Here is a 25778-nt window from a genome sequence, read left to right on the forward strand (position 1 = left end):
CCATCAGTTAACAGTGTAGATCCAGTAACAAAACAAAACAAAACAAAACAAAACAAAAATTACACTGAATGTTAAAAGAAAATCTTCAAGCTAAAAGAAAAAAAAGAAAAGAAAACCCTCCTAAGAATTAAAACCGAGTGTGTGTTGTCACTGATTCTGTGCTCGTGTCTCCAATTGATTAGACTCCTTCTCTGGGTTATAAGACATGTTCGAGGAAATCTCCACACCAAGTTTCCAGGACACTTGAGCGAAGAGGCTATGCTACTGTAGCATCTAAGGGAACAGAGTGGCACCGTTTTCTTCCCTAACAGACACCACATCCAAAGATGAGCATGCGTGTCCCTCCACTGGGCTCACCAGCAGGTATCAGGAGACAAAACTTGCTGGGCAAACTGATGACAGCTGATCCTCCCACCCCACCCCCAGCATCAAGAGGAGGTTCCCGGCAGTTTGTCATTATGTGCACTGGCCTTTCACTCTTTCAGTCAGAAAGTTGTGGTTACTTTAAAAAGGGGGTGGGCGGGTGGAGAAATGAAAAAACCAAGAGTCTAAAGGCACAAAGTCGCATAGCTGCTCTAGTTGGAGTTTGTAAACAGAGAATAAGTTGAATTTAGGTAATCCCAATCTGTGAGAGTAAAAAGGCATCCACAGCAGGCTTTTATCCAGCCAGCTTCTTTGAGACCCTTCATGGGTTTTGAGGTCTACAAAGTATGCACTAAAATACCCATACTTCAAAAAGCAATAAGGCAAAGAGTATAATCATTATTCCAAAAGTTACAATGGTAGTGTAGGCATACATAGTATAATTTAGTTACAATGTGTGGTACTGTTTCTATTATATAACCATATTAACTGCTTCTTTCCTACATAATTATATATTCAGCCGAGTTTCAGTTGAACACAAAACCATCCTTGTACCACTGCTGACAGTTGGCAATAGCTCTTTGATAGCAGTTTTTATTCTGCTGTAGAAATTATCCTTGAACTGAAAAAAAAGTCCATAATCCAACCTCCAGTCATTAAACACTATCATATTTGTGAAGAGCCTCTTCCAACTTCTGCGTCACTTTTTGGAAAAATATTATTTGTTGTTGTAAGAAATGCTGCATCTGTGATTTAAAGTCTCTTACTCGAATTTGATGGAAGTGGTGAATTTCTGCCAAAGTGGCAAAAGAAATAGTGTTACAGCGATCCTGAATGCCATCAGCCTTCTGGACCTCCATCTTCCCTTCTTCCACGTGTCGCCTACTCTCCTTTACTTTGGTAAGAGCTCCTGTAGTTAAAAAAAAAAATTAATTAAAAAATATGTATGTATCCCAGTGGTACAGCTACATAGTAAACAGAATGCTGGGCATTATAAATACTTGCCTGAACTATTTTAAAGTCCTTTGGCGTTTAAAGGGTTGACTATAATCACTTATTAAAAAAGAAGAAATCTGGTAAAGTTTCTGAAAACACCTCCATTGCTGCAACTTCACTTATCAAAACCAGCTTTTGCCATTGACCAAGTAGCTACAGCATGTTTCATCTCTTGCAGGCAGAGAAACTATAAACGACAGATATCAAACTGCAAGGAATTGTCCCTAAAAAGACAAACTAAGCAACTCTGCAGTTTTAACATTCTTAAGAGAAAAGGTGTGGCACCATTATATACGCATATATTAAGAGAGACATTTATAAAGGGGAGAATACTGCATGCATGCCTGGTTTTGACTCCACATTCTATCAGGAGACCCATACCTGCAGCATAATGGCCCTGTAAAGTAAAAAATTTGCCTCCTTTTCTTTCTTTTCTTTGTTTTTTTTGGCCACGTGGCATGCGGGATCTTAGTTCTCCAACCAGGGATCAAACCCATGCTCTGAGCTGCACTGGAAGCTCAGAGTCCTAACCACTGGACTGCCAGGGAAGTCCCTCGCCTCCTTTTCTTTAGGAGCTGTAAAGATCGGTGAGTTTTGAGTCTGCCCTAGTGATGATCTGGGAATGAAGCCAGAGGGTGTCATAGCCTCCAGTCAAGAAATGTCACCAGAGGGTGTGTGCCAGGAGGAGGGAAGAGGACGGTCTCTGTGGCAGGTGCCATATGAGGGCAGACCCTCCCCTAGAAGCATAGTCATATGAAAACACAAAAGGCTGAGGATGCTTAGGGGGTAGGAAAAATAAAGACTATTCATGGGTTCGTAAAAGTGATAAAGCTCAGATCACTTGAGCACAGCCAGCTCAAGAATCCAGATTACCTGACTCCACGTGGCACCCATTCTACTAAACCATGATGACAGAGAGAAACGTCTAGGACACCTGGCTTGGTGGTCTGCGGACATGGTGATGCTACAGCGGGGAAAGGTAGCCTGTTTAGAAGGCAGTGGGGAAGCTGAACAACTTTGTTGTGGAAATGTTCAGTTTTAGCTGATGGTGAAATATACAGGGGAAAAGCCCTATATCTAAATTTCTTCAAATCTACAAAATAATATAGAGTAAACCTAGTATTAAATACAACGCTTAGAGCCTAAACAGCGTCTTTTTTTTTTTTTTGGCACAGCTCAAAGACCCAAGAAATTAAAACCCACCGACAACAAATGTTATAGCTACATATGTATGTATGTATATTTTCATTTATTTATTCTAAAGAAGATCTTTACCTGAAAAGCAGGAGAGGCCTGGAGCAGAGAGAATACTCTGCTTCCCCTGTGACCACACGGCGGAGATGCCGTTCGTGTTAGCAGAGCTACAGGAAGACCCCTGACCCATTCCCCTAAGAAGCCATCGCCCTGAAAATACAGCCCTGTTAACATTTTCCTCATGGCAGACGGGACTCGGGAAGCAGTGAAACCTGCCTGCTTGTGGTCTCAATACTAAACAGAGAAAGAGCGCTCCCCCTCAGAGAGAGAAAATAATTTTTTGTAGCAAACTTATGTTCATTATATTTGTACAAGTGTCCTGTCCCAGTTTATATGTAAAAATCGAAGTTGAAGAGACCAGGAAAGCATGAGACAGAAAACTAAAAAAGAAAAGAAAAATATTTCAAAAAGATGGCTGAGAATATGAAATTTATGTTTCAAATGGTTGAGAGTGAGAACAAGAAGTCAAGAGAGCCAAGTCTCAGGAGCTCTGACTGTTCATGTGATTCGGGGCCAAGGTGCCGGGCCCACCGTGTGAACACAGAGGACAGGCGCCGGCGCCCTGCCCCCACAGACCCCCGGGCAGCTGTGCAGCAGCTGTGGCCTGTCCTGCGAATATGCTGCAGGTATTACTTGTTCTAGTTACTAGAGTCCAGCACAGAGGAGCTCGGAAACCTGGCCCTGAGTTGTGCCAATGTCAATGAACCTGCAGCTTGTCAGACTCCAGATGAGATCGCCATATTCTCAGAAATGACATTCTATTACACAGAACGGCAGACTGCAGACGTGCATCCATAAAACCAACTTACAAATGAACAGGACTAAAGTTTTCACAACTTGAATCACATTGGCATACATTTTCAAAACTCCTGGACACAGTACAAGTAGATTAAATCTTGCAAGGTCTGAAGGCCTTTTGGCATTTGACACCTTTAAGCTTTCTGAGTGTACATACTAAAGGAGCCGAGAATTTAAGACTTACTTTTCTCCCAACTATAAGTTTATTTACTAAATAACACAGAGCCCCAAACAGTTGGGCTCTGGGGCTAGAATCTCAGCTTGTTTACCAACATTTATGGAGGGTCTAACGTGTAGAGCACAGAGCTGGCACACGGGGGGACTCACAAGAAATGTTCAAGTCCCCACCCTCCGGAAGCGCTCGAGGAAATCACCTCGCAAAGCACACTGAGGACAGGCACACAACCATGACACGAGGTGAAACAGGACCACAAAGCACAGAATTCTGCATAGGAGCTGAATATGGCTTTCTCCAAGATAACGTGATTCTGTCACAAGGGAAAATGCGCGGAGGGCCTGCTACATGCCAGGCAGTGCTGTGGACAAAGCGGGGAGGAGTGGGGAGAGGCAGGGAACAGGCGTAGATAACAGTAAATGGTAGCGGCCAAAAATAGTCACAATATAGGCGAGGCACTTTCCGTGTACCAACTCTAACCCTGCTGCTACTTTGCAACAGACATTACTGATATTTTATGACAAGGGAACTGAGAAAGCCACCCAACCTCTTTGAGTCTCAAAGTCAGCGGTAACCCAGTAAGGGGCAGAGGAGATGGGATCTGAGTGTACAGTGACTTCAAAGCAAACACTACAAATATTCAGAAAAGAAACTGGAGCCTGAATAGGCAAAAAAGCAAGGTGGGCGCTGGTGAGCAGGGTGCAGGGGATAAGGGCTGGGCCACCGAGGATCAGCTATCCCCTCTCCTCCCCTTGACCCCAGGCCTCCCCACCCCCTGCCCCAGAGCTGGGGCTCCCGCCCTGCCCTTCTCCCTTCCCACCTTCCTTGCAGGTCCCGGACTTTTATTCTGACATGCAAGTCAGAAGACCTTGTGAGTATGTAAAATAAACCATATAGGTTTTGAAAATTTCCCTCTGGAATCTTACAAACCTCATTCAATTCACTAATTGTACCTGCAAAGCCTTTTAGTATTTATAAGATGTCTGATTTTAATATTTATAAGATGTCTGATTTTCTTATCTTTGTAGCATATGATTAGGATGCCACAAAACAAAACATCGAAAAAGCAGCACATATTTCATTATTTTGAAAATGTAAGCTCAGACTTACATAGGGGAGGGGGGCCTCTCTCCCCCTGCCCCCCTCCCGACTTAGATTCTACTGGAAAATTATATAAATTAAGAACTACCACCAAAAATAGTAACATACAACCCCTGGATGGGCTTTGCCTTTGTTTGCTCTAGTGCAGTTGGACATCCCAGCAAAAAATTACTTTATTTTGCAAACCAGGAAGGACAGAAAAGAACACTGAGAGGAAGCACCCAAAGGCCAATTTTACTTGGAATTTTGGTTTAACGCACTTAATGCAATTCAAATCCATTAGCATAATGCATCAGGATTGCAAGTAGCAAGGAAATAGGAGGAGATATAAGATATGTTTTTTAAAAAGAGACATACTTCCTATTTTAGGGACTATTTTTTGATGTGACAAGATTTACATGCCTGAAACCATTAAAAATCTATACAAGGTAGCATGTGTATCAAACAGCATTCTATGAATGTACAAACTCTGGTAGAAGAGTGAGTGCTAGGTGTAATCAAGGAAGATCATGTCTCCACAAGACGGGACCCACGAATTTAGGGCAAGTTTTAAAACAACAACAGCAACAACCTCTTTTAACTAAAATGTAGCTAAACTGATTTTCCCCCAGATCCACCTTCAGAAGAAAAATGATTAACAATAAAACAGGCTGATAGCAGTATACTTTTTTTGTGGGGGGGCTGCACTGGGTCTTTGTTGCTGCGCGCAGGATTTCTCTAGTTGTGGCGAGCAGGGGCTACTCTTCATTGCGGTGCGCGGTCTTCTCATTGCAGTGGCTTCTCTTGTTGCGGAGCATGGGCTCTAGGCGCATGGGCTCAGTAGTTGTGGCACACGGGCTCAGTAGTTGTGGCGCATGGGCTCTAGAGCGCAGGCTCGGTAGTTGTGGCGCACGGGCTTAGTTGCTCCGTGGCATGTAAGATCTTCCTGGACCAGGGCTCGAACCCGTGTCCCCTGCATTGGCAGGCGGATTCTTAACCACTGCATCACCAGGGAAGTCCCAGCAATATACTTTTTGAAAAATCATAAGAGTTCCTGAGTTGAGACAGCAGTCCAGTTCTTCTCTAAGCAGCTGGCTGTTAAAGTTCAGGATGACAGCCCCAAAGACCTTCAACACCAAACCCCCCAAAAAGAAAGTTATCTTTTGTAAAGTATTATTCAAAGTTTAAAAATGTATTTCCTTTAAGAAGAAAACCATTTTGCTTTTAAATATTCACCTTACAATCCTCTGGTTAGTTCTTCCTATACATTTTAACAAACACTAAGGGCTTAGTGTGTTTGCTTTCTTATGAGAAAGATAAAGTCAAGTCATTCAGTAAGCTAATTATGGAAGTTAATTAACTGGTTTACTGTCTGAGAGTGAACAGGAAAAAAAGAAAGTGGCATCCTTTAAACAGCTCAAGCTATCCATCTGAACAAATAGCATGGGTGTTTAAACACTTGGGGACTGACAAACAGAACCATTGGGTTAGGCAAAAAGTTCACTCGGGTTTTCCGTAACATCTTAAGGAAAAACCCAAACGAACTTTTTGGCCAATCCAGTACTTTCTGGAGTCTCCCTGAAGCTTCCCTCTTACCCCCCTTCTACCCACTGCATTTCTAAATTCTGGGTTCTCTCAAGATCCAAGTGGGTACATACTTTTCCAATAGAAATTATATTACAAACATTGGTTAGATGTAAGAAAAATAGTTTAGTAATAGAACTAGCACTTGGGTTTGGTCACAAATGGCGTGTTCTCGCAGTTTGCCGATTCTCAAACTGGGAATTATCTGTACACACTTCTACGCGTCACATATTGTCATACTTAAAATATTAAGTATCACAAGGAAGGCAGAGATAGCCACATTTTCAATCAGGTTTAGCTTCTAAGGAGTGAGAGTTGGAGAAAGAAAACTACTGGAGCAGAGTTAGATCACTACAGACTTGCTACTTCTAGGATAGCTTAAAAAATTAATTTGTAGCTTAAGAAACAACTGCAGAGGTACAGTGTAACCAGCTGTAGAGTTGTAACAAAGCATTACAGCATATTTTTAAGTATTCTCTCAGCCGTACTGCATTTTTTACCAAACCCAAGAGGAGTGTAAATAAAAGCTAAAACCATGGCCCAGAATCTAAAAAGCAAAGGGAACACACATTTTTATCATGCAATCAATAAAAAAACAGGCAAGGGTTTTCAAAACCTGTACTTTTTTGTGGCTAATTTAGAAGGTACCTATCCCTTGCCAGGCCTCTCCTCTCATAAACATCACATTGCTAACTTGCCTTCATAACAGAAAAGTAAAATCAAAGAATTAAGGGAGAGAAATGATAAAATAAAGCCTAAGGTGAAAAGTAGTTGTTGTTGTACTAAACAGAAGTCCCCATTAACACTCATGGGTAGGGCAGTGGTTTTAAAATGAAAGAAAATTAATGTCAAACCCATAGCTAGTGGGAAGTAGCCGCATAGCACAGGGAGATCAGCTCCGTGCTTTGTGTCCACCTAGAGGGGTGGGATAGGAAGGGTGGGAGGGACATGCAAGAGGGAGGGGATATGGGGATATATGTGTATGTATAGCTGATTCACTTTGTTATAGAGCAGAAACTAACACACCATTGTAAAGCAATTATACTCCAATAAAGATGTTTTAAAAAAATGAAAGAAAATTAAAAATAGGAGAGATCAGAGGGAAACACATTTTAGAATGGGAACCTAAGTACATAACTGTAAAACTGTCTCTCAGGCTAAAAGACAGACATTATATGGAATAATATATGGGCAAAGTAAGATTTTACTATGAAAAGAAAATGGTGGAGGCAAGTATTAAATTCTGACATTAAATAAGAAGGGGCTGACAACACAGAGCAGTATTACATTCTTCATTTAAAAAAAAACAATAAGACAAAATAACAAGAAGGTAACAAATGAAAAATGGTGCAGCCTCCCTAAGTTACACAACTGAAAATAAACTCTTAAAGTGTATTTGAGGTACGGGAAAAAGTATTAATGAAAGTGGGGCAATATATTTCCACCGCACCCATGACTTTGCTCCCAAACAGGCAAAAGCAACCCAGCTCCCATTCAGGACACCGGGCTGAGCTGGACACATTTCAGGTGTTTCTTCCTCAGAGGGTGGCAGAAAGGAACACAGAGACAGCCCCTCTTAAAAAGGCTTACAGGCTGAGAGGGAACCTTCAGCTGAGCACTCAACCTAATTATTAAATCAGTTGGACAAATTATTTAAATTTCTCCACAGGATAGAAGGTTCACCCAGGAACTGATCACCCTAAGCCTTTATTCCAAAGGGTGGAGCAGGAACCCTGAGGACTTCCTTCTCATCCATCACTCCGTCCTGGTAAGGCACCCACTGGGGAAGCCGGGAGAGCTGATTCCTCAGTGAGAAGGGCAGAGGTGGGTCCCAGATTTTTTTTTAAATGCACAATAAGGGCTTTAGATGAGTTTTTGGTACAGTTTTCTCAGTCTCTCTAACAAGAGGCTAAGTGACTTGTCCAAAGTCCCACAGCTAATTCCTGGCACAGAACCCACCCTTCCTACCTGCCTGCCAGCCCTGCCACTTCCCACTTAACATACCAGGCAGGGTCTCTGCTCCACTCTGCTGAAAAGGGTCCTTCCTTTTCCACGTCTGGAGAGGTAAAAGGAAAACTAAACCCGTATTTCAACTTTGCTTTGGGACCTGCTATTAACAAAATCTCCCAGACTCCTTTGGCATTCTTAGCTGACTCTGTACATGCAAAATTCCTAACAGGTTCATCTTTATACTTATCGTAATTGCCCAGTCTCAGAGAAAGGCACTTTGCCTGCGTCACCATCACCAAACCCAGCAGAACTCATGTCCTAAATTCACTCCCAGCCCTCTCCTACCATCTGCTTGGTATCTTACAATGTGAGCACAGTTTTAAAGCATGCTCAGGCTGGAACGAGCATCCTGCTTCCTAATCCGCATGCACTCAATTTCAGAGGAATATTACACGTTTGTGGTGAACATAAAAACATAAAGAAATCAATCATATGACAAAGTTCATTAATATTATAACCTTAAAGGGCTCAAACTCAAACAAACTTATTTTATAGATTAATTACAATCCAGGAAGTCAGCACCATTTTTTCTTTCTTTCTTTTTTAAAATTTATTGATTGATTGATTGATTGGCTGCGTTGGGTCTTCGTTGCCGCGCACAGGCTTTCTCTAGTTGCAGCGAGCGGGCGCTACTCTTCGTTGTGGCGCGCGGGCTTCTCATTGCAGTGGCCTCTCTTGTTGTGGAGCAAGGACTTTAGGCGCGCAGGCTTCAGTAGTTGTGGCTCGCGGGCTCTAGAGTGCAGGCTCAGTAGTTGTGGTGCACGGGCTTAGTTGCTCCACGGCATGTGGGATCTTCCCGGACCAGGGCTCGAACCCGCGTCCCCTGCATTGGCAGGCGGATTCTTAACCACTGCACCACCAGGGAAGTCCCAGCACCATTTTCAAAAGCATCACGTTATTTACACAGCATGCCATTAAATTATGTACATCAGTAAAACTGTTTAGGAAGCATTTTATTGCCATTTTGGTTTTTCTAAAATGAGAGCAGTGAAGCTCTGGTGTCATCTAGTCAATTAGCACATTTTAAGAACCCACTACCAGCTGAACTAAAGCACATTAGCAAATACAGTCACACTACATTAAACTCTGCTGTATCTTTGCTTGTGATTTGCAGAGAGAAAGCACTCTCCTGGCAACTTCTGACCCAGCAAAACTAGATGGGGGCAAAAAACCACTGCAGTGCCTCAGGTATTTTAACCAGGGAGGCCCTAAATTCAGCTGAAGAAGTTGTCCAGCTTCCTTTCAGTTTCCCTGGTTTAAGGCCTCTCCTCCACCTCCCTCGGGCCCCCCAGGGCTTGCTGGCTGCTCCAAACGCTCCCAACCCACCAGTTTCTGCACCTGAACTTTGCCTTCCTTTCTTCAACCAAATCTCTTATTCTCGGTATGCTTTGTCCCTCCTCAGACCAATTATACAAAAGGCCCAGTCACTAAGCAACAGGGATCCAAAAAGCTGCATTTTCTCCCTTAAAAAAAAAAAAAAAAGCAAGCATTTTATTTAATTCTGAAATCATGAATGTGCCAGAAACATTAACTAGATTTTCTGTCTTCCCAGGGCCCTGCCCCAGAAAACCCAGACTTTGGCGTGAGGGACAGAACGGGAGACAGGCTGAAGGGCACAGGGACAGCAGCGCAGAAGTTGCCAGAGACTGGACTAGACCTGTTTTTCTTCATTCCCTCGTATGCGTAAAATGTTGAAAGAGAATGCTAATTTGGTCAACGTGGCCTACTTTGCTCTTATCCTCTCATCACTGGTACCCACCCCTCTGGGTCCCTGCTAACTCCCCATTAACTCTTTCCCCTCCCCTTCCCTTCCTCCTTTTTGGTCTCCACCCACCCACTTGTTGACTCCTCCTTCCCCTCTCTGCTCCAATATTTACTTTTTGATTTTTTTTTTTTTTTGAGTAAAACGGCTCAAAAAACAAAGGCTGACATTACGTAACAGAGACAGGACGGCCGTCCATCCACGCAAAACAGTCCCACGTGAGCACCTGCTCTATGCAAAAGCTGTGGTCTGCACCTCGCGGGGTCTCGTTTTCTTCTCTCAGAGGTGGCCAGGAAACTTAGACAAGGTAAGCAACTTTATGAGGTGTCAGCTGCACATGAACCTGGGCTGCCCAACTTCCCAGCCCGAGCAGTTCCCGGTACCTGCCCGACGGGGGCTGCCTCCTCCCTGAGATCTCAAAGCCCCATGGACCAGCTCCGGTACACAGTACGCCACGCCAAGCCCTCCAGAAGCCTCATCTCAGGGATAAGCAACTCCTGACCTGCCTCCAGGCCCTCAAAATTCTATTCCTGAATCACATCCTACTAAGTGGGCTCCAGACTGGGACCACATTAATAAACTCTGGAGGGCACGAATAGTACTACTGAACTCAAGACAGTGACGGCAATTTTTTGAAGGGATTAAGTGTCCTTAGAGCCAAGAACTATCAAAATGCAAAGATATAATTAATTTAAAATTCACTTTCAATTCACAAAGAGAACTTTTGAGTCATTTTAAAAGGAGGGAAGAGGGTCTCGGGACAAGGATAATAAATTGCAAAAAGCAATAACAACAAAAACCTGGTTGCTTGATAATGAAAAAATTAATCATTTGAAGAACTCAAGCCTCTAAGCTTGGTTTGGTCCTGAAGGTACAAGAAGAAGTTGTTTGTTCTAGGTAAAAGCCTTATTATATCCTAATTAAGCAGTCCTTATAGCTTCATTCAGCAATCACCAGAAGTGGAAGGGCAGAATGGCATTTAGTATGAATGAAAGCGTTCACTTGAGTGTACCACATCTTAAAACATTTGATTACTTTTACTCACTATGTACGTACATTCACACAGCTCACCTTGTTCCAAAAATGAAGAGGGAAATCACATGATTATATCTCCTGTGGCTCATTTGGTAAAATAGGCTGTTCATCGCTAGGAAATTTTACATATAATAAACGTTCTTATGTTTCAGCTGATACCGAATATTAAATCTGTGATAAAGATACTAGGGTGATAGATTCAAGAGAATTCTGTAAAAGTGTCTTTATTTCAGCAGCGTCTGGATACAATGGTGAAAATGTTGATTTGCCTATGTCCAAGCAGATGCAGATAAAGACTTTAAAATCTGAGAATAGGAAAAGCATGTATCATTTTTTTCTTAAAGATTTTATACCCACAAAATCATAATAATATAAGGTAGAAAGAATATCCTTGATAATCATGAACATACAGTAAAACTTGAAAAAACAACTGATGTTATAAAACAGAATCCATATAATGGTTTAAATTCAGAGAATACAGTTGACGACTCAGGCCCATTGTTCATAGCTCCTAATTTCCCAATTCTTTTGTTTCCTGATATACATGCATGAATATTGGTCTGTACAAATAAAGCGGCATTAGATATGTTCGCAAGCTGCCAGCACTTTGAATTGAAACGACCTTTGACATACAACAAAACATACCTGTACCTAAGAGAAAAGTGAACTTTGGAAACTACCTTTAACCAAAGGTAAACCTTAGTTTCTTTTTTTTCCAGGAAGATAAAGGGAGGCCCAAGCTAAAATAAATCTAATAGAAGCTGCTAAACAGATAGGCCCCTCTATATGGGGCAGGAAGAGAGTGAGGTGGCACCGGCCCTTTAGAATGGAAACCAGGGAGATGTGAGCTACCCGCCCAAAGCCAGGATCCTTGATTGCCACGACTGCTTCTGAGAGGGCTGCAGTTCGTACTACAGTTAGAGTAATATTTTCAAAGAATCTTTCTTTCTAGTATTCTTCTCAAATAATGTCTAGTTTTTAACTTTAGAATTGTAATTGTAAACCCTGGTGTTAACCAACTGCCATTTAAGTCATGGTGGGACTAGTGGTGAGCAGCCAGCCCAGCATTAATCGCTTTCCTTAGTGCTGTCTGCTGTGGCCCTTATGACTGGAACTTCACATGGCTTTATAATCACTAAGATTTGGAGACAATTTCTAAATCAGCTGTTGTAAACTTAGGAACACTCTTGACCCTGGGGTTTTCCTGCTTCCTGACACTGGCAGGGACCAGGTTTCCACTGGCTCCGAGTCTTTACTCTGGCCACATCTGGACTTCCCGAACTAGTTGTAAATAACCAGCTGAAGCCAAAACAAAGCAGCTAGAAATATATCATTTTCAGACAGACATGAAATACAACTCAAAAAGCATGAAAACTTATAGATTACCCATGTTGACATTTACTAGTTTTTAAAGATGTCTTGCTGCAGGCAATAGGTGGGCTTTTGTGAAAATCACAGATGTCAATATAACTAAGTATAATTTTTAAAAAACCCAGAAAATAGGATTTCTAAGACTCCCTTCAGCCCCATTCCTTCTCTTTCCCTCTAATCCTTCTCCTTTTCCTAACCTGCCTATTTCTATTCCTGGCATCACTACTTTCTGTCACCCAAACGGAAAACTTCAAAGCCCGCCTCGAGCCTGGTCTACTAATAAGCCTCTGCCGGCCTGTACTCAGCCCACAGGAGCAGCTTCTTGGGGACCAGGCTGCACTCAGTGAGGGATGCCTCCAAGAGCTCACAGTTAGGTTTCTGTGGCTCACTTCCTGTCTGCCAAGTGGGGATAAAGAGAGAATATACCTCAAAATCTCCCATGAGGTTTAAATGGATATAATGCATATAAAATGTGAAACATCATGCCTGGCACACAGAAAGCCCCCAAAGTATGTTCCCTACTTTTATCACAATTCCGATGTCGCTCTTCAGTCTCAAACCTTTAGTGGCTGTTGACTGCCTACAGGATAAAACTCAATTTTCTAGCAGACGTACTACTTACTGTAGCATAAAGAGTACTGACCCAGGTCAAGGCAAAAAGTGAACTCAAATGCTGTCTCCTTATTAGCTGTGTGATCCTGGAAATCACTTTACGTCCCCGATCCTGAGCTCCCACAGGTACCCAGCGGGGGAGTTAACAGCTGTGCTGGGTTCAATAGTATCTACGCCCCACCCCACCCCAACAACATTCACATCCACCTGGACACTGTGACTGTGATCTTATTTGGAAACAGGGTCTTTGCACATGTAATTAGCTTAGGTAAGGCTGTACTGCGTTAGGATGGGCCCTAAATCCAACGTGATTAGGTAGCATCCTTAAAAGGAAAGGAGACAAAGGGACACACAGGGAAACCGCCAGGTGAAGACGGAGGCAGACTGGAGCCAAGAACAGCAAGGAGTGCCGGCAACCACCAGAAGCTGGAAGGAGCCTCCCCTAGAGCCTTTGGAGGCAGTGTGGCCCTGCCGACACCTTCATTTTGGACTTCTAGACTCCAGAACTGTGTGTGAGAGAATAAATTTCTACCTTTTTTAAGCCACCCGGTTTGTGGTAACTTGTTTCAGCAGTCCTGGCAAACGAATACAACAGCTAATAGTTAATGCTTAAAGACATTTGCCATAGCAAGTGGTTATTCCATGGTCCACCCAAAGAAACGGAGGCTGAGAGGAGGTGCTGGTGGGAACTCAGCCCCATGCAGTTGTGTGTCCAGGCGCACTACCACCCTGCTGCTATACCCACTCCTGAACAGAATGAGACACAATGGATGTGACTGCCTGCAATGCTGCTGCTCACATAGCAAACAGCCAAAACTGGCGGCCACAGCTACACATTCACCAGCTCCCTAACCTGCTGGGCCTCCAAGTCAAGGGTCAGCAAACGTTTTCTTTAAGGGTCAGATAGTAAATATTTGATGTTTTGCAAGATGAGGCAAAACCGAGGCCTATATAACCATTAAAAATGGAACCTTTAAAAAATGTAAAAAGCATCCTTCGCTCAAGTGCTATACACAAACAGGCACCTGGGTGGGTTGGACCCGCAGGCTGTAGTCTGCAGACCCCTGCTCCATCTCCAAGCATCTCCACTGATGGCTCCACAGGCCCTAGTGTGCAGGTCATTTTACACTCCTTCCTGTCCCTTGCCTGAGTCCTGTTGGCAAACAGCCCCTTCTGTCTCCTCCTCCCCACTCCCACAGACACTGCCTCAGTTTAGGACTGCACCATGTCTTGCCTGACTCACTGCAAGAACCCCCCATCTTGCCCCACCCTGAGCCACCCTTCACACCTGTCTCCAGGACCTGTGCATCTAAAGTGCAGGCCCGACCACATCAATACCCTCGTCTGGTCTTCCATGATGCTCCCCCCACCACCTCCAGCAGCACATCAAAATCACGTGAGGACCTTTCTTAAGAACATCAATGTCTGGGCCACACATTCCTGACATTCAGATTCAACAGATCCAGGGTGGGGCCCATGTACAGCTAGCTGCAACCACTCCAAGGCTGACTGTGCGAGGCACCCAGAATTTAATCCCTAATTTTTGTACATATGGTTCCCTCTGCCCAGAATGCCCTTCCCTGCTCTGCCTACCAGGCCAACTTCCAACTGCTTTTCAAAACTCTTCTTAGACTGAGACTGGGAGAAGCCACCCCGAACTCTCCCGTTCACTCTGCATAGCTAACCATGCCTGCCTCCTCTGTCCTACGTCACACCATGGCACGTGCCCACGACTGCATGAGTCACGCTGTACAGTGACAGCTAGCTCACCCTATCAGCCTCCCTCACTGACCTGAGCCCTGGGCTTGCAGCGTATCAGCTTTCATATGCTTGGCAAAGCTATCCGAAAGCATTCCCAAGATCATCCATGCACCTCCCATCAATGTTCCTCCAAAAGTCAAAATACAATTATCTTTCAAAGGGAAAACCAGTGCTACCACCCAAACCTCTAACACAAATGACAGCAACTCTCCATCCTCTGGAGCCCCATGCACTCTTATTATACAGGCACTAAGTCAGATCTACCTCCTACTTCAATTTCCTGCACACACATCCTCCCTCCCTCATGGAACTGCATCTTCCCTGAGGGCAAGTACCTCCTGCTCAACACCCACGCTCAGTGCTTTGTGCATCCAAGTCACTCAACAAGGTGACTGCACTCACTCTGGATCATATGCTTCGAATGAAGCAAAAGGGACCCCAGTAAAAGTATTATCATGAAGGCTTACCGAAGAGGAAAGAAGTGTATGATATACAACTTTAAACACCAGGAATCAATATAAAGTGAAACCTGAGGTACGTAATATTAATTTTTCTGGCACATAAAGCATTTTCAAACTTCCTCCCTGCCGTCTCAATGAATTTTGGAAAGTCGTTTTGTAGATACTTAAGTCTAAGACTTTTAAATTGCTCACATGTTAATGACTTCACCCATAAACCATATCCAGATCCTATCTTTATTTCCTGTACACTTTTAAACCCTGTTATCCATCATCATATGAACTGAAAAACAAAACATTCTATCAGTCACAGAAGAAATCTATTTCAAAATCAACCAAAAAAATACTTACGGGAGTGACTACTTCATTAATTCAACAAGCATTCATTAAGTACTTACTATGCATGCACAAAACGGTGGAACTTCATACTAGAGGAACGTAAAAACTCTGATCCCCACACGCTAACCAAGCAATGTATAGTCTCTGGCACACCAGTCAGCGTTCCATCAGCGATGGTGACTTGGAAAAGGGCTGGGATACTCCAAGGAAGAGGACTCGACCTGAGGCTTGACTGTGCATGTGTTGGGTGGGGGAGATGTGGAACAGAACACAGCAGCCTGTCAGTCTCAAAGCATTACACTCAGGTCCTGACGGCCCATCCCCACCTCTGTGCCACTCACGGCCTTCCTCATCTCAGCTGACGGAAACTCCATTCTTAGTGTTGGTGAAGCCAAAAACCAGAGTCACCCTTGATGACTCCTCTTCCTCTCAGGTGCCACATCTGATCCCTTAGGAAAACCTGCAGATTCTATCTCCAAAACATACCTCCAGTGGGACCCCTCCTCACTGTCTCATCATCTCTCACCTGGATTGTGAGATGATTGGCTCCCTGCTCCTACCTTTGACCCCCTCCCCGCTCCCCATTCTACTCTCAACACACCAACTGGACTAGGTCTCTTCCAAGGTCTACTGGTACATCATTCCTTCGCTCAAAACCTGCAATGGCTCCCTTCTCACTTGAGCTTTCACTCCAAATCCTGACAATGACCTCTAAAGCGCTATAAGCCGAACCTTCCGGGACCTCATCTCCTACTCAGACCCTCTTAGCTCCAAGTACCTGGCCTCCTCCTGCCTGGCCAGCACACACCCATGCCAACGCCTTGGCTCTAGCTGTATGTTCTGCCTGAGAAGCTCTGCCCCATACCTGCTTGGTTAACTCCCTCACGTCCTCCAGGCCTCGGCTGAAATCTCACCTTCTGGGGGAGGCCTCAACCATCACCCCTGTCATTCTGCCTCCTGCCTCCCCATCCCCACTTGAACCGTTCCACTTTAATTTTTTCCCCTAACACATATCATCCTTTGACGTACATTATAATTACTGACTGTGTGTTTTCCCTTGTGGCTCCACCCTGCTAGAATGTAAGCGCCACAAGGGCAGTGACCTTTGTTTTGACTACTGATGAAACCCTAGCATCTTTACAGTGCCTGACCTACGATGGGCACTTAAATATTTGTTAAATAAAATCAGGTTTATCTTTCAGAGGATCCCATGAATACATCAAATGATGTTAAGCTCCCCTCCGTAACCACTGTCTCCCTACCCGCTCAATAACACATAAAATTTCTTTATCAGAAGAGAAAAGTCACATCACAGTAAGAGGTGTAAAGTTCTAAGAAAAGGAGCAGAAATGACGTGGACTAAAACTCGTCCACACTGAAGTTTAACCAAGCTACAAATCCAAGACCAACAATGCAAGACTGGTTCTACTTCCGGAGAGGAGACAGTACTTAGAACTCAAAGTGACGTACAGTTTGTAGGAGGGAAAAAGCCCGTCACACCTTCTCTCTTTGGTGGCCCTATTAATTACAACCTCATTGGGGTCGGAGGGAAGCTGCTCCAGCACCCAGCTCGCCTCAGCTTCGGAACACCTGGGAGCTCTCGCCCGCAGGCAAGAGGCCAGGTAGTCATCACTTTCACATCCGCAGCACCTGGCAGGGCAAGCCCTGCATGCATGTTTGCTGATCCAAACTAAACGTGCATTACTCTTCTTCACGTCAACTGATAAAGGATTTTCACACTCCTAGATTACACAGTCACGTAAGCAAATAGAATGCTACTGAAACTAGCCTGAAACAACGTCGAAATGTTCATCATATACTTAGGAGTATTTTATTTTCAATGCAGGAACGATGCTATTAAAGTCAACCAACAAAACGATACCTAGAAAATCATGAACCTCACATTTACAGATGAGGGAACTGAAGCTCAGAAATGCCAGTGCTTTGTGCAAGGCCACAGTAATTTGGAGGAGGAGAGGGACTGGCGACAGCAAACTGGTGACCCCACTAACACTGTCATTTATTCCTCTGTTACCATTTCTTCTGGTGTGCAATACAGGACAGCTGAGTTAAAATACAACGCTCAACTGCTATACCAATGCCCCCGTGGCATTTCATCCTTTTGCCTGCAATTCTGGTGGTAAAAGGCCACCAGGAGGGAAGATAAGATCCCTGGAATTGCCATTTTAAAGGTACCATTTTACTTTGCAAAAATAAAGCATTTAAGTGAGCAGCTACTAAGAACCATAACATTTGATCCTCATGATAACCTTATGAGGAAGTGTTCCCACTTTGTCAATGCGAAAACAAGGCTTACAGAGGTTAGAACAGCTTTCCCAAAGCTCCCCTCACATCACACACTGGTCGCCCAGATGCCAGGCTGGCCCACAGTGGTGAGACTCTGCCTGTGGGGCTCTAGAGCCGACTCAGCTCCCTGTCAGACCTGGGCCAGCCCCGTCTCCTCTGTGTAGCCCTGGGGGCTCTCAGCAACCTGGCACACAGCTTCTCTGCCACTAGTCAAAAAACTCCATGAGGGGACTTCCTGGTGGTCCAGTGGTTAAGACTCCGTGCTTCCACTGCAGGGGACACAGGTTCGATCCCTGGTCAGGGAACTAAGCTCCAGCATGCTGCTTGGCGCGGCCAAGAAATAAAATTTAAAACAAACAAACAAACTTCATGAGGATCAGAGTCCTGTCTGTCCCTCCTGCAGACACGAATCGAGTCTGTGCTCTGTAAACGCAGGATGACAGACAGTACAGGTCTTCCGGGCACAGTCTCTCTAAACAGAGCTAAGCATTATTGTGCTGAGCTGTGTGTGTGTGTGTGTGTGTGTGTGTGTGTGAGATCATCATAAATTGATGGCAAATCAAATCTAACTTGATATTACACTTTGGTTTTAAAACACTTTGAGAGACAATACAACAGATGTTTATTCAGCCTGAAAAGAGGGAATGTAGTTTAAGAAAAGTGTCATGTTTGTATTGGTTGTTTGGGTTCCACACAGTCTTTGGAAATCCAAAGATGACCAGACAGGAGCCTGTGAGGAGGATACTTCTGAATAAAGAGGAAAGTCCAGCTGAGTCCAAGAGTCCTCAGAAGACTGTGGGTGGGAGTGTGGGTCCCCGCCTCCTTTGGGCTCTGTGGTGACCAGCCTAACAGACTGGGCTTCCTGGTGTGATTCTCACGAGGGCTTCGTGGCTCAAAAAAGAAGTCAGAGAAACCAATGACAGGGTGACGTGAGCAGTATCCCCACCTAGACCATGACCAAGACTGTTGGTGGCCAGTCATGCTGACATTTTTTTTTTTTTTTGCGGTACGTGGGCCCCTCACTGTTGTGGCCTCTCCCGCTGCGGAGCACAGGCTCCGGACACGCAGGCTCAGCAGCCATGGCTCACGGGCCCAGCCGCTCTGCGGCATGTGGGATCCTCCCGGACCGGGGCACAAACCCGCGTCCCCTTCATTGGAAGGCGGACTCTCAACCACTGCGCCACCACGGAAGCCCCATGCTGACATTTTAACCAAGGAATTCAGTCATCTATAACAAAAGTCCTAAAGGTAACCTCATCTTCACTAAGAAAATACAGTTGGGCCAAAGATTAAGGCCTGGAACTGAAGTTTCCTTAAAAAATAGCTGGGGATGGAAAGAGGGGAGAGGAGAAACGGGTGCAGTTAAGACGGGGCTAAAGCAAAAAAGATGAATGACCTCGGTTTCTAGCCGAGGTTTCAAAATAAGGATGAGCTTGTAAACAGCCCGCGTTTTAGACCTTTTCTCTGTATTCCTGGCACCACCCTCTCAGGGCTATTTTTAGCTACAGGAGAAAGGGGAGCAGAGAGGGAAGGGCTCACGGTGGCCCAGCCTCACCTCGTGTGCCCTGCCGGGACGCCGGCTATCTTTAATTAATGTCTGAGGGACATAAGACCGACCCTCCCTGTGCTGAAAGGAAGCACAATGGTGAAATTCTACCCCACAAGACTGATAGGCCCACTACTGGTGTACCATTCCTGAGGTCCCGGGGCTGTTTTCTGTTCAAAAGAAGGCTCCATGTGGAACGTTTACAGAGGGCCGTGAAGTAGACCCTGCCTGCATGTTGAATTTACAAGTACAGGAAACGGGGCTGCCTTCTGTATTTATCTAGTTCTGCATCCTCGCTTCACACACTGAGACTACATTTTACCAACCAATCACTCTTACAGGATTTTACACCTTTTCTCTGGAATACAATTTCCCTTGAAAGGACTCCCTCTGGCTATCTAGTCCAGATTCATAAACAAAGATGAAACCAATATTTCTCATCATCTAATGTTACAGCCTTTCCCTTTTGCAATATTCCCCAAGAGATAAGCCTAAAGCTTTTAAACCACCACAACTCGCTGCCATTCAGATTAAGCTTCATTAAATATTAGAGGTTAATCGTATCTTTGGAAACAGAACTGAATATGCTAGGAAACTGATGGTGAAATATATTCTATGTACCACCCCAAACTCAGCAAGGTCGGCAGTATAAAGGCACACTGCAGGCAGGGGCGATAAAGAGGGAAAGGATAAAAGGCTGCCATTTCAAGGAAAGACAATCAAGACCACTGGGTTACAAAGCTCACTGATAAGACCTGCGTAGACTGGTTAGTCCACGATCAATGAACTGCCCATGAACAAAAGAACTTAAGGGACTCCTGTGAAGACAAAGCAAAACATGAAGAAAATTCAAACAGGTTCTGAATTCCACCTACTGTACTTCAAACTACAGCAAACTGCCTTCTTCCACACTCAACTCCATTCACCGAAATAGGTCTGTTTATCTAAGACTTCATCAGTTGATGAAAAAAATCAGGATTCTAACCATTCCCTTTTTGCTGAAGGAAACACAAGGCTCTCTTCACTGTTGCAGAAAGTACTTATACTAAAACCATTATTAAGTTTAAGCGATGGTTTCGGTACTAACTAGAGTCAGAAAATCCCAGTCCACCACATTTGAGAGTATTTGAGTTTTCCACCCTCTTTCTGGAGCGGGTTCCTCACCAGCCTCAGATGTCCATCCTGAGACCAGTTGCATTTTCTTAATGGGACATGAAGGCAGGCTGCGAAGCAGGTGGACGTCCTCACACTGCAGAAATATTACTCACTGGTTGAGTGCCTGGGAAGTTCTGTAGAGGGATCTAGCAGGACCTGTTTCCCCTCCCACTTTTTATCGCCTAAGCCTATATCGAAAGGCAATGACCAAGAAAAAAGCAAACTATCTGGAAAGTATGTGAAAAGATCATCAATTTGCCGGGGAAACTTATGACAGGACTGACAGTTAAACTATGCCCAATGGGTACAGCTCGACGCTCTCCAATTAGAACCTGCAGCGGGGATGGAAACATTCCTCACCTCTGTTGTCCAATATGGTAGCCGCTAGCTATATAAAACACTTGAAATATAGCTAGTGTGACTAAGGAACTGAACTTTATTTTAACTAACTTAAATAGTCCCACGTGGCTTGCAGACCCAGCATGGAACAGCACAGGTTCAGAACGCTAGGAAAGTTGGCTGATGGCAGCAGTCTCCTGGATAGGAAAAAGGCTCAGAGGAGCCTACTGTTCCTGTCCTTTCCCCCAGAATTAAGGGGGGAGAAAACTAACTAACTCCCCTTCTTAACTGCTTTAGTAATTGAAAAGCACTTTCTAATCATTTTCTGACTCAACTGAATGTGGGTCTCTTAATATATGATTAGAACATGTAAAATGTAAAAGTGGTGAAACTGTTTTTCTCTTACTGTAAACAATGAAGACTTAAGACTTGAAATAACTATTTTGAATTTTTAAATTTCTCCCAAGTTGAAATATAAACTTTGGACCAAATACTTACAACAAAAGATTGTATACGCTGCTTAAAGATGTTCACTTTTTTTTTTTTTTTTTGGCTCTCCTCTCAAAAGTCACAGTAAGGCCTCTGATATGATTACATTTTGAGGTCTTGGAGGAAAAAACAACTTGCAAACAAAATCCCCAAGTGCTCAGACTAAGAGCGATTCATTCCAACAGCAACTGTGTACAGGGCGTGTGGGGGGAGGTGTCTGAGCTGCTCTTTACCACCACGTGAACATCCAGAACATGTTCAAAAAGCTTTAGCCTGGCTAAAGCTCATCTGCATTCCTAAAAATGGCCAGCACTAGCATCCTTAATAAACGCTGGCTGTAAACAAATGCTTTTAGCCTATGTACTGCACACTATAGCTTTAAATGGCAGTACATTCTAAAGACACGTCATCTAGGGACACAGGTTCCCTGTACGTCACACGCCAAGGCTACACCAGCAACAAACTACGTTGAACATCAACTGGTGTTCTTTCTGAAGTTTCTAAAGATTATGTTTAGTGCCCTTGAATTGTTTAAACAACGTAAAAATGGTACTGGTTTTAATGAAGGAAGTTTCTCAAATCCCAGCAGGAAACAATTTTAGTTCTAGGGTTAAAAAAATAAACTATGTACACGGTTTGACAGGCTACATATAAACTCAAAATAGACCTTAGAGCAAACATCACACCTTTTCTAATAAATAATTTCAACGGCAGAGCACCTGACAAGACTCAGTGTGTGGTCTGATGACAGTAAAGCCAGTGAATGGATGGATGAAACCCTGTAGTAGCCGGTCTCCCGTGTGTGACTGCAGGAGTCTGTCCTGGCTCCACCCTTGCAACTATTTACCAACAATTTGCATAAACTTACAGAAACAGTTAAAAAGGCGTCCAGCACTGATGTAACACAATGGAATTTAAACGTAAGGTCCTGCATTAAAGGCTCAAAGAGCCAGTTGCACCAGCACCATCCAAAACGTCAAGGACTCACAGCAATTTATGCAAAAAAAAAGCATAAGGAATGTAGATGCAGGTTCAGTGAAGGTCAAAAGTGATATGGCTGCTCAAATAGCTAATTCAACCTTACACTGCACTTACAAAATGTAAATTGCCAAGAAAGTTACTGGTCTCTACTAAAACTAGTACTGCAGATGTTTGGGGTGCATTTGATCAGGGGCAACGCCAAGATCAACGTGTCTGAAGGACCCCCCTTTGGTAAGTTAGAAGACTGTCACATACTTGGAAGGGGAAGGACTGCAGCAGAGGGGAAGGAAGCTGCTGTCCCCAGAGGTCTGAAGGGCTGACATGTTGGTGAGAAATAGACTTATGTTGTGTGGTTCCAGGGAACAGAAAGAGAATCAAGAGAGGCGAGTTTTAGTTGAATACCAGGAAGAATAGGTCAAAGATCAGGGCTGTTCATAAAGGGACTGGCCCACATGGCAGGGCAGAGAGCATCTCATTACTGAAGGCCAGGCCTGGTGGCCCAAGGTTTCCACCACCTCAGGAAGGTAGTTAGGTGACTCCCTCTTCCCTCTCCACACTGAACAGAAGACATTCACAGGCAAGGCTGCCTCCCTAACTCCACCCCCTCCCCATTCTCCCTCAAGGTATGCTATCAGAAGTTAGTGACTAACGTTAAGTCAGGAATTACTAATTTATTTATTGCAGACTGTAAAAAAAACAATCTGCAAACCTCAGTGCTTTAACAATAGTTAGGGACTCTAACAACTACTAACAAAACAAGCTCTGACAGGCAGCTAGGCAGCTAACTCACTGGGATACCAGAAACACTGCTCTCAGACACAATCCTCAGAGATTCTATACATTCTACATAGCTTCCCTGCATCATTCTCCTAAATAATATACTTAATTTCAGTCTGTTAATAGACTCCAAACTCAAAATGACCGAACCTAAAGAGATTAATTTTCTTAAAACTTCCTGAAATTAGAGTGAGTCTTTTACCTCATTTTACAAAGGTTGCAAGCAAGAAGCCTGAGCAGGAAATTCCTAAGCTGCCCCAGCTAGTACCTCAGAGAACTGACCCTAACGTCTACCAACGCAGTGACTGAGTGGTGTGCAGGGTGAAAGCAGAACTTACCTTTATTTGCAGATATCCATTCTCCCCCCCTTATTTCCACACTTCCGGGAACCCACGACTAAGTGACACTGCCAGTGTCCAAATGGATGCCTAACATGGTTTGGGTCCCCTTCTAATTCTACCCTAGACACAAGATTACAGATCCCAGAAGCTCACTACCCAACTATTCAAACTCTAAAATGACAGCACTGTCATCAAAAGTACTCTCAGAAACTCCTCTGAAGAGTACCGGCGCCCTGTCCGCAAATATTTTAAGGAGGAAGCTACCGGCCCACAATCCGCCCTATGCTCAGGGCACCGCTTGGCTGTCCACATCCCTGCTGTATTCCCGACCTGTGGGATATTAACCTGAAACAGACGATGGTAGTTCTGTCAAAGTCACCCTTTCAGCCTGAACAACACATTCCACACCACCTGCTCTAAAGGCCAGGCTTTACCTTTCTGAACGTGGATGATGTCGGGGAAGTTGGCCAGGTGCCCCTGATACAGCGCTAACAGGTCCATGACGGGGTCCAGATCCTGCCTGGGCTGCTCGGCGAAGAGCTCGCCGATGGCGTCGTAGGCATCTCCGGTGAAGGCGATGGCCTGGTTCAGGCCGGCTGAGAAGGCCTGCTGGTCCAGCTCAAAGGCCTGGCTGAGGCCGCGGAAGGACTGGCCCACCTTCTGATACTCCTTCTTGAAGCCCGTCACCTGCTTGCGTGCGAATTCATTGGCCGTGTGGTTGAGCTGCAGCGCGCTGTCGTCCATCTTCTTGGTGAAGCACTTGAAGCCGTCGATCTTGCTCTCCACCTCCTGCAGGTCGAGGGCGGCGGCGGGGGGTGTGCTCAGGGTCAGGAAGAAGTTGGCGCCCACCATCTCATCCTTCTCGGCCTTCCTCTTGCCCTGTTTCCAGGCCTTCTCGTCGGTGCTGCTGGGGCAGGTCAGGAAGTGCTGGAAGACGTCGCACTGCGCCAGCACCGGGTGGCTGGCCATGTGGTTCATCCACCAGATCAGGCCCTTCCTGCGCTTGGAGATGAAGTCCTCCTCGAAGCGGCCGGTGGCCTGCTTCTCGGGCAGGTGGGGCACCGAGATGACGGGAAACTTCTCGGCCAGGCGCGCATACAGCCAGTCAAAGTGCTTGTAGCGCCGGTGCACTGGCACCTGCGTGTGCGTGGGCACCAGCTTGTAGGAGATGTAGCTCTTCATGCCCTTAAACTTGGTCTGCTTGGTGGGGTCGTCGATGGTGCACTGGAAGGGGTAGGGGTTCTCCTGCCACTCGGGGCCGTAGGGCCCCAGCACCACGCACAGCTTGTCCCCGTCCTTCACGAATCCCGACGCCTCGCCCAGCACGAAGGCCTCCCCGCCCGACTTGACGAAGGTGGAGAAGCGGTTGAGGTTGCGGCTCACGGTGGCCGAGCTCTTGGCCCCCGACGGGTGGTGCTGCGGGGGCGCCGAGCCGCCGCGGGAGCCCAGCGACAAATCGGTGCGCGTAGACAGGCGGTAGCGGCCCGCAGCGCCGACGCCCCCCGACGACGAGCCGTCGAGGTCCGGGTACGCGCCGCTGCCCAGCACGCCAGGCTCGTCAGCCACCGTGGAGCTGTCGTCCCACTCGTCGTCCCAGTCATCGTCGCTTCCCTGGCTGGCTTGGTAGCCGCCGCCGTAGAGCTGCTGCGGCGACGGCTGCAGGGCACCCCCGCCATACGAGAAGCCAGCGCCCGGCGGCTGGAAGGTGCTCGGCGGCGGCGCCTGCTGCGGTTGCAGCAGCGGCTGGAAGGCGTCGGGCGTCGGCTTGAAGGAGGCGGGCGGCACGGCGGGCAGGGGCTCGAAACCGCCGGGTGGCACGTTGGCGTAGCGGGCCGGGGCGCCCGGGCCGCCGTCGCCCGCCGGGCCGGGCTCGGGGGCTCGGATCACCTGCACGTACGAGGCCGGGAAGAGGCCGCGGTCCCCGCGGCTGTTGATCCCCTCGAGCCAGCCCTCTATGTCCTGCTCGCTGCACAGGCTCAGCACCTCGTGCTCCCGCAGCGAGATCTCGCCCGGGTTCTCCGACCTGAAGTCGTACAGCGCCCGGGCGCGCAGCGCCATGGTCCCGGCGCCCCGGAGGGCTGCCCCCGACTCCTGGCGCCCCGAGCCTGGTGCCGGCCCGAGGGGGCCGCGGTGGTGCCCGCGCCCTGGCGCGCGGAGAGGAGCCCCGAAGGCGGCGCACACTCCTGTGCCCCAGCCCGCCGGTCGCGCCCGCCGCGCCCGCCGCGCCCTCCACGCCGCTCCGCTT

The 25778-nt window shown here is 46.0% G+C and overlaps 1 protein-coding gene across 1 annotated transcript; it reads right to left on the bottom strand.

Moving 5' to 3' along the window:
• Nucleotides 1-1019: 1019 nt before the first annotated feature.
• Nucleotides 1020-25591, bottom strand: SNX18 (sorting nexin 18; the record flags this gene model as incomplete). The annotated part of the gene is made up of 2 exons (XM_079701860.1): nucleotides 1020-1273; nucleotides 23968-25591. The coding sequence occupies 2 exons, from the start codon at nucleotides 25589-25591 to the stop codon at nucleotides 1020-1022; spliced, it is 1878 nt and encodes a 625-aa protein (XP_079557986.1).
• Between the last annotated feature and the right edge of the window lie 187 nt (nucleotides 25592-25778).

This window comes from Hyperoodon ampullatus (genome assembly GCF_949752795.1).
Source record: "Hyperoodon ampullatus genome assembly, chromosome: 4".
In the NCBI taxonomy this organism is placed as follows: domain Eukaryota; kingdom Metazoa; phylum Chordata; class Mammalia; order Artiodactyla; family Ziphiidae; genus Hyperoodon; species Hyperoodon ampullatus.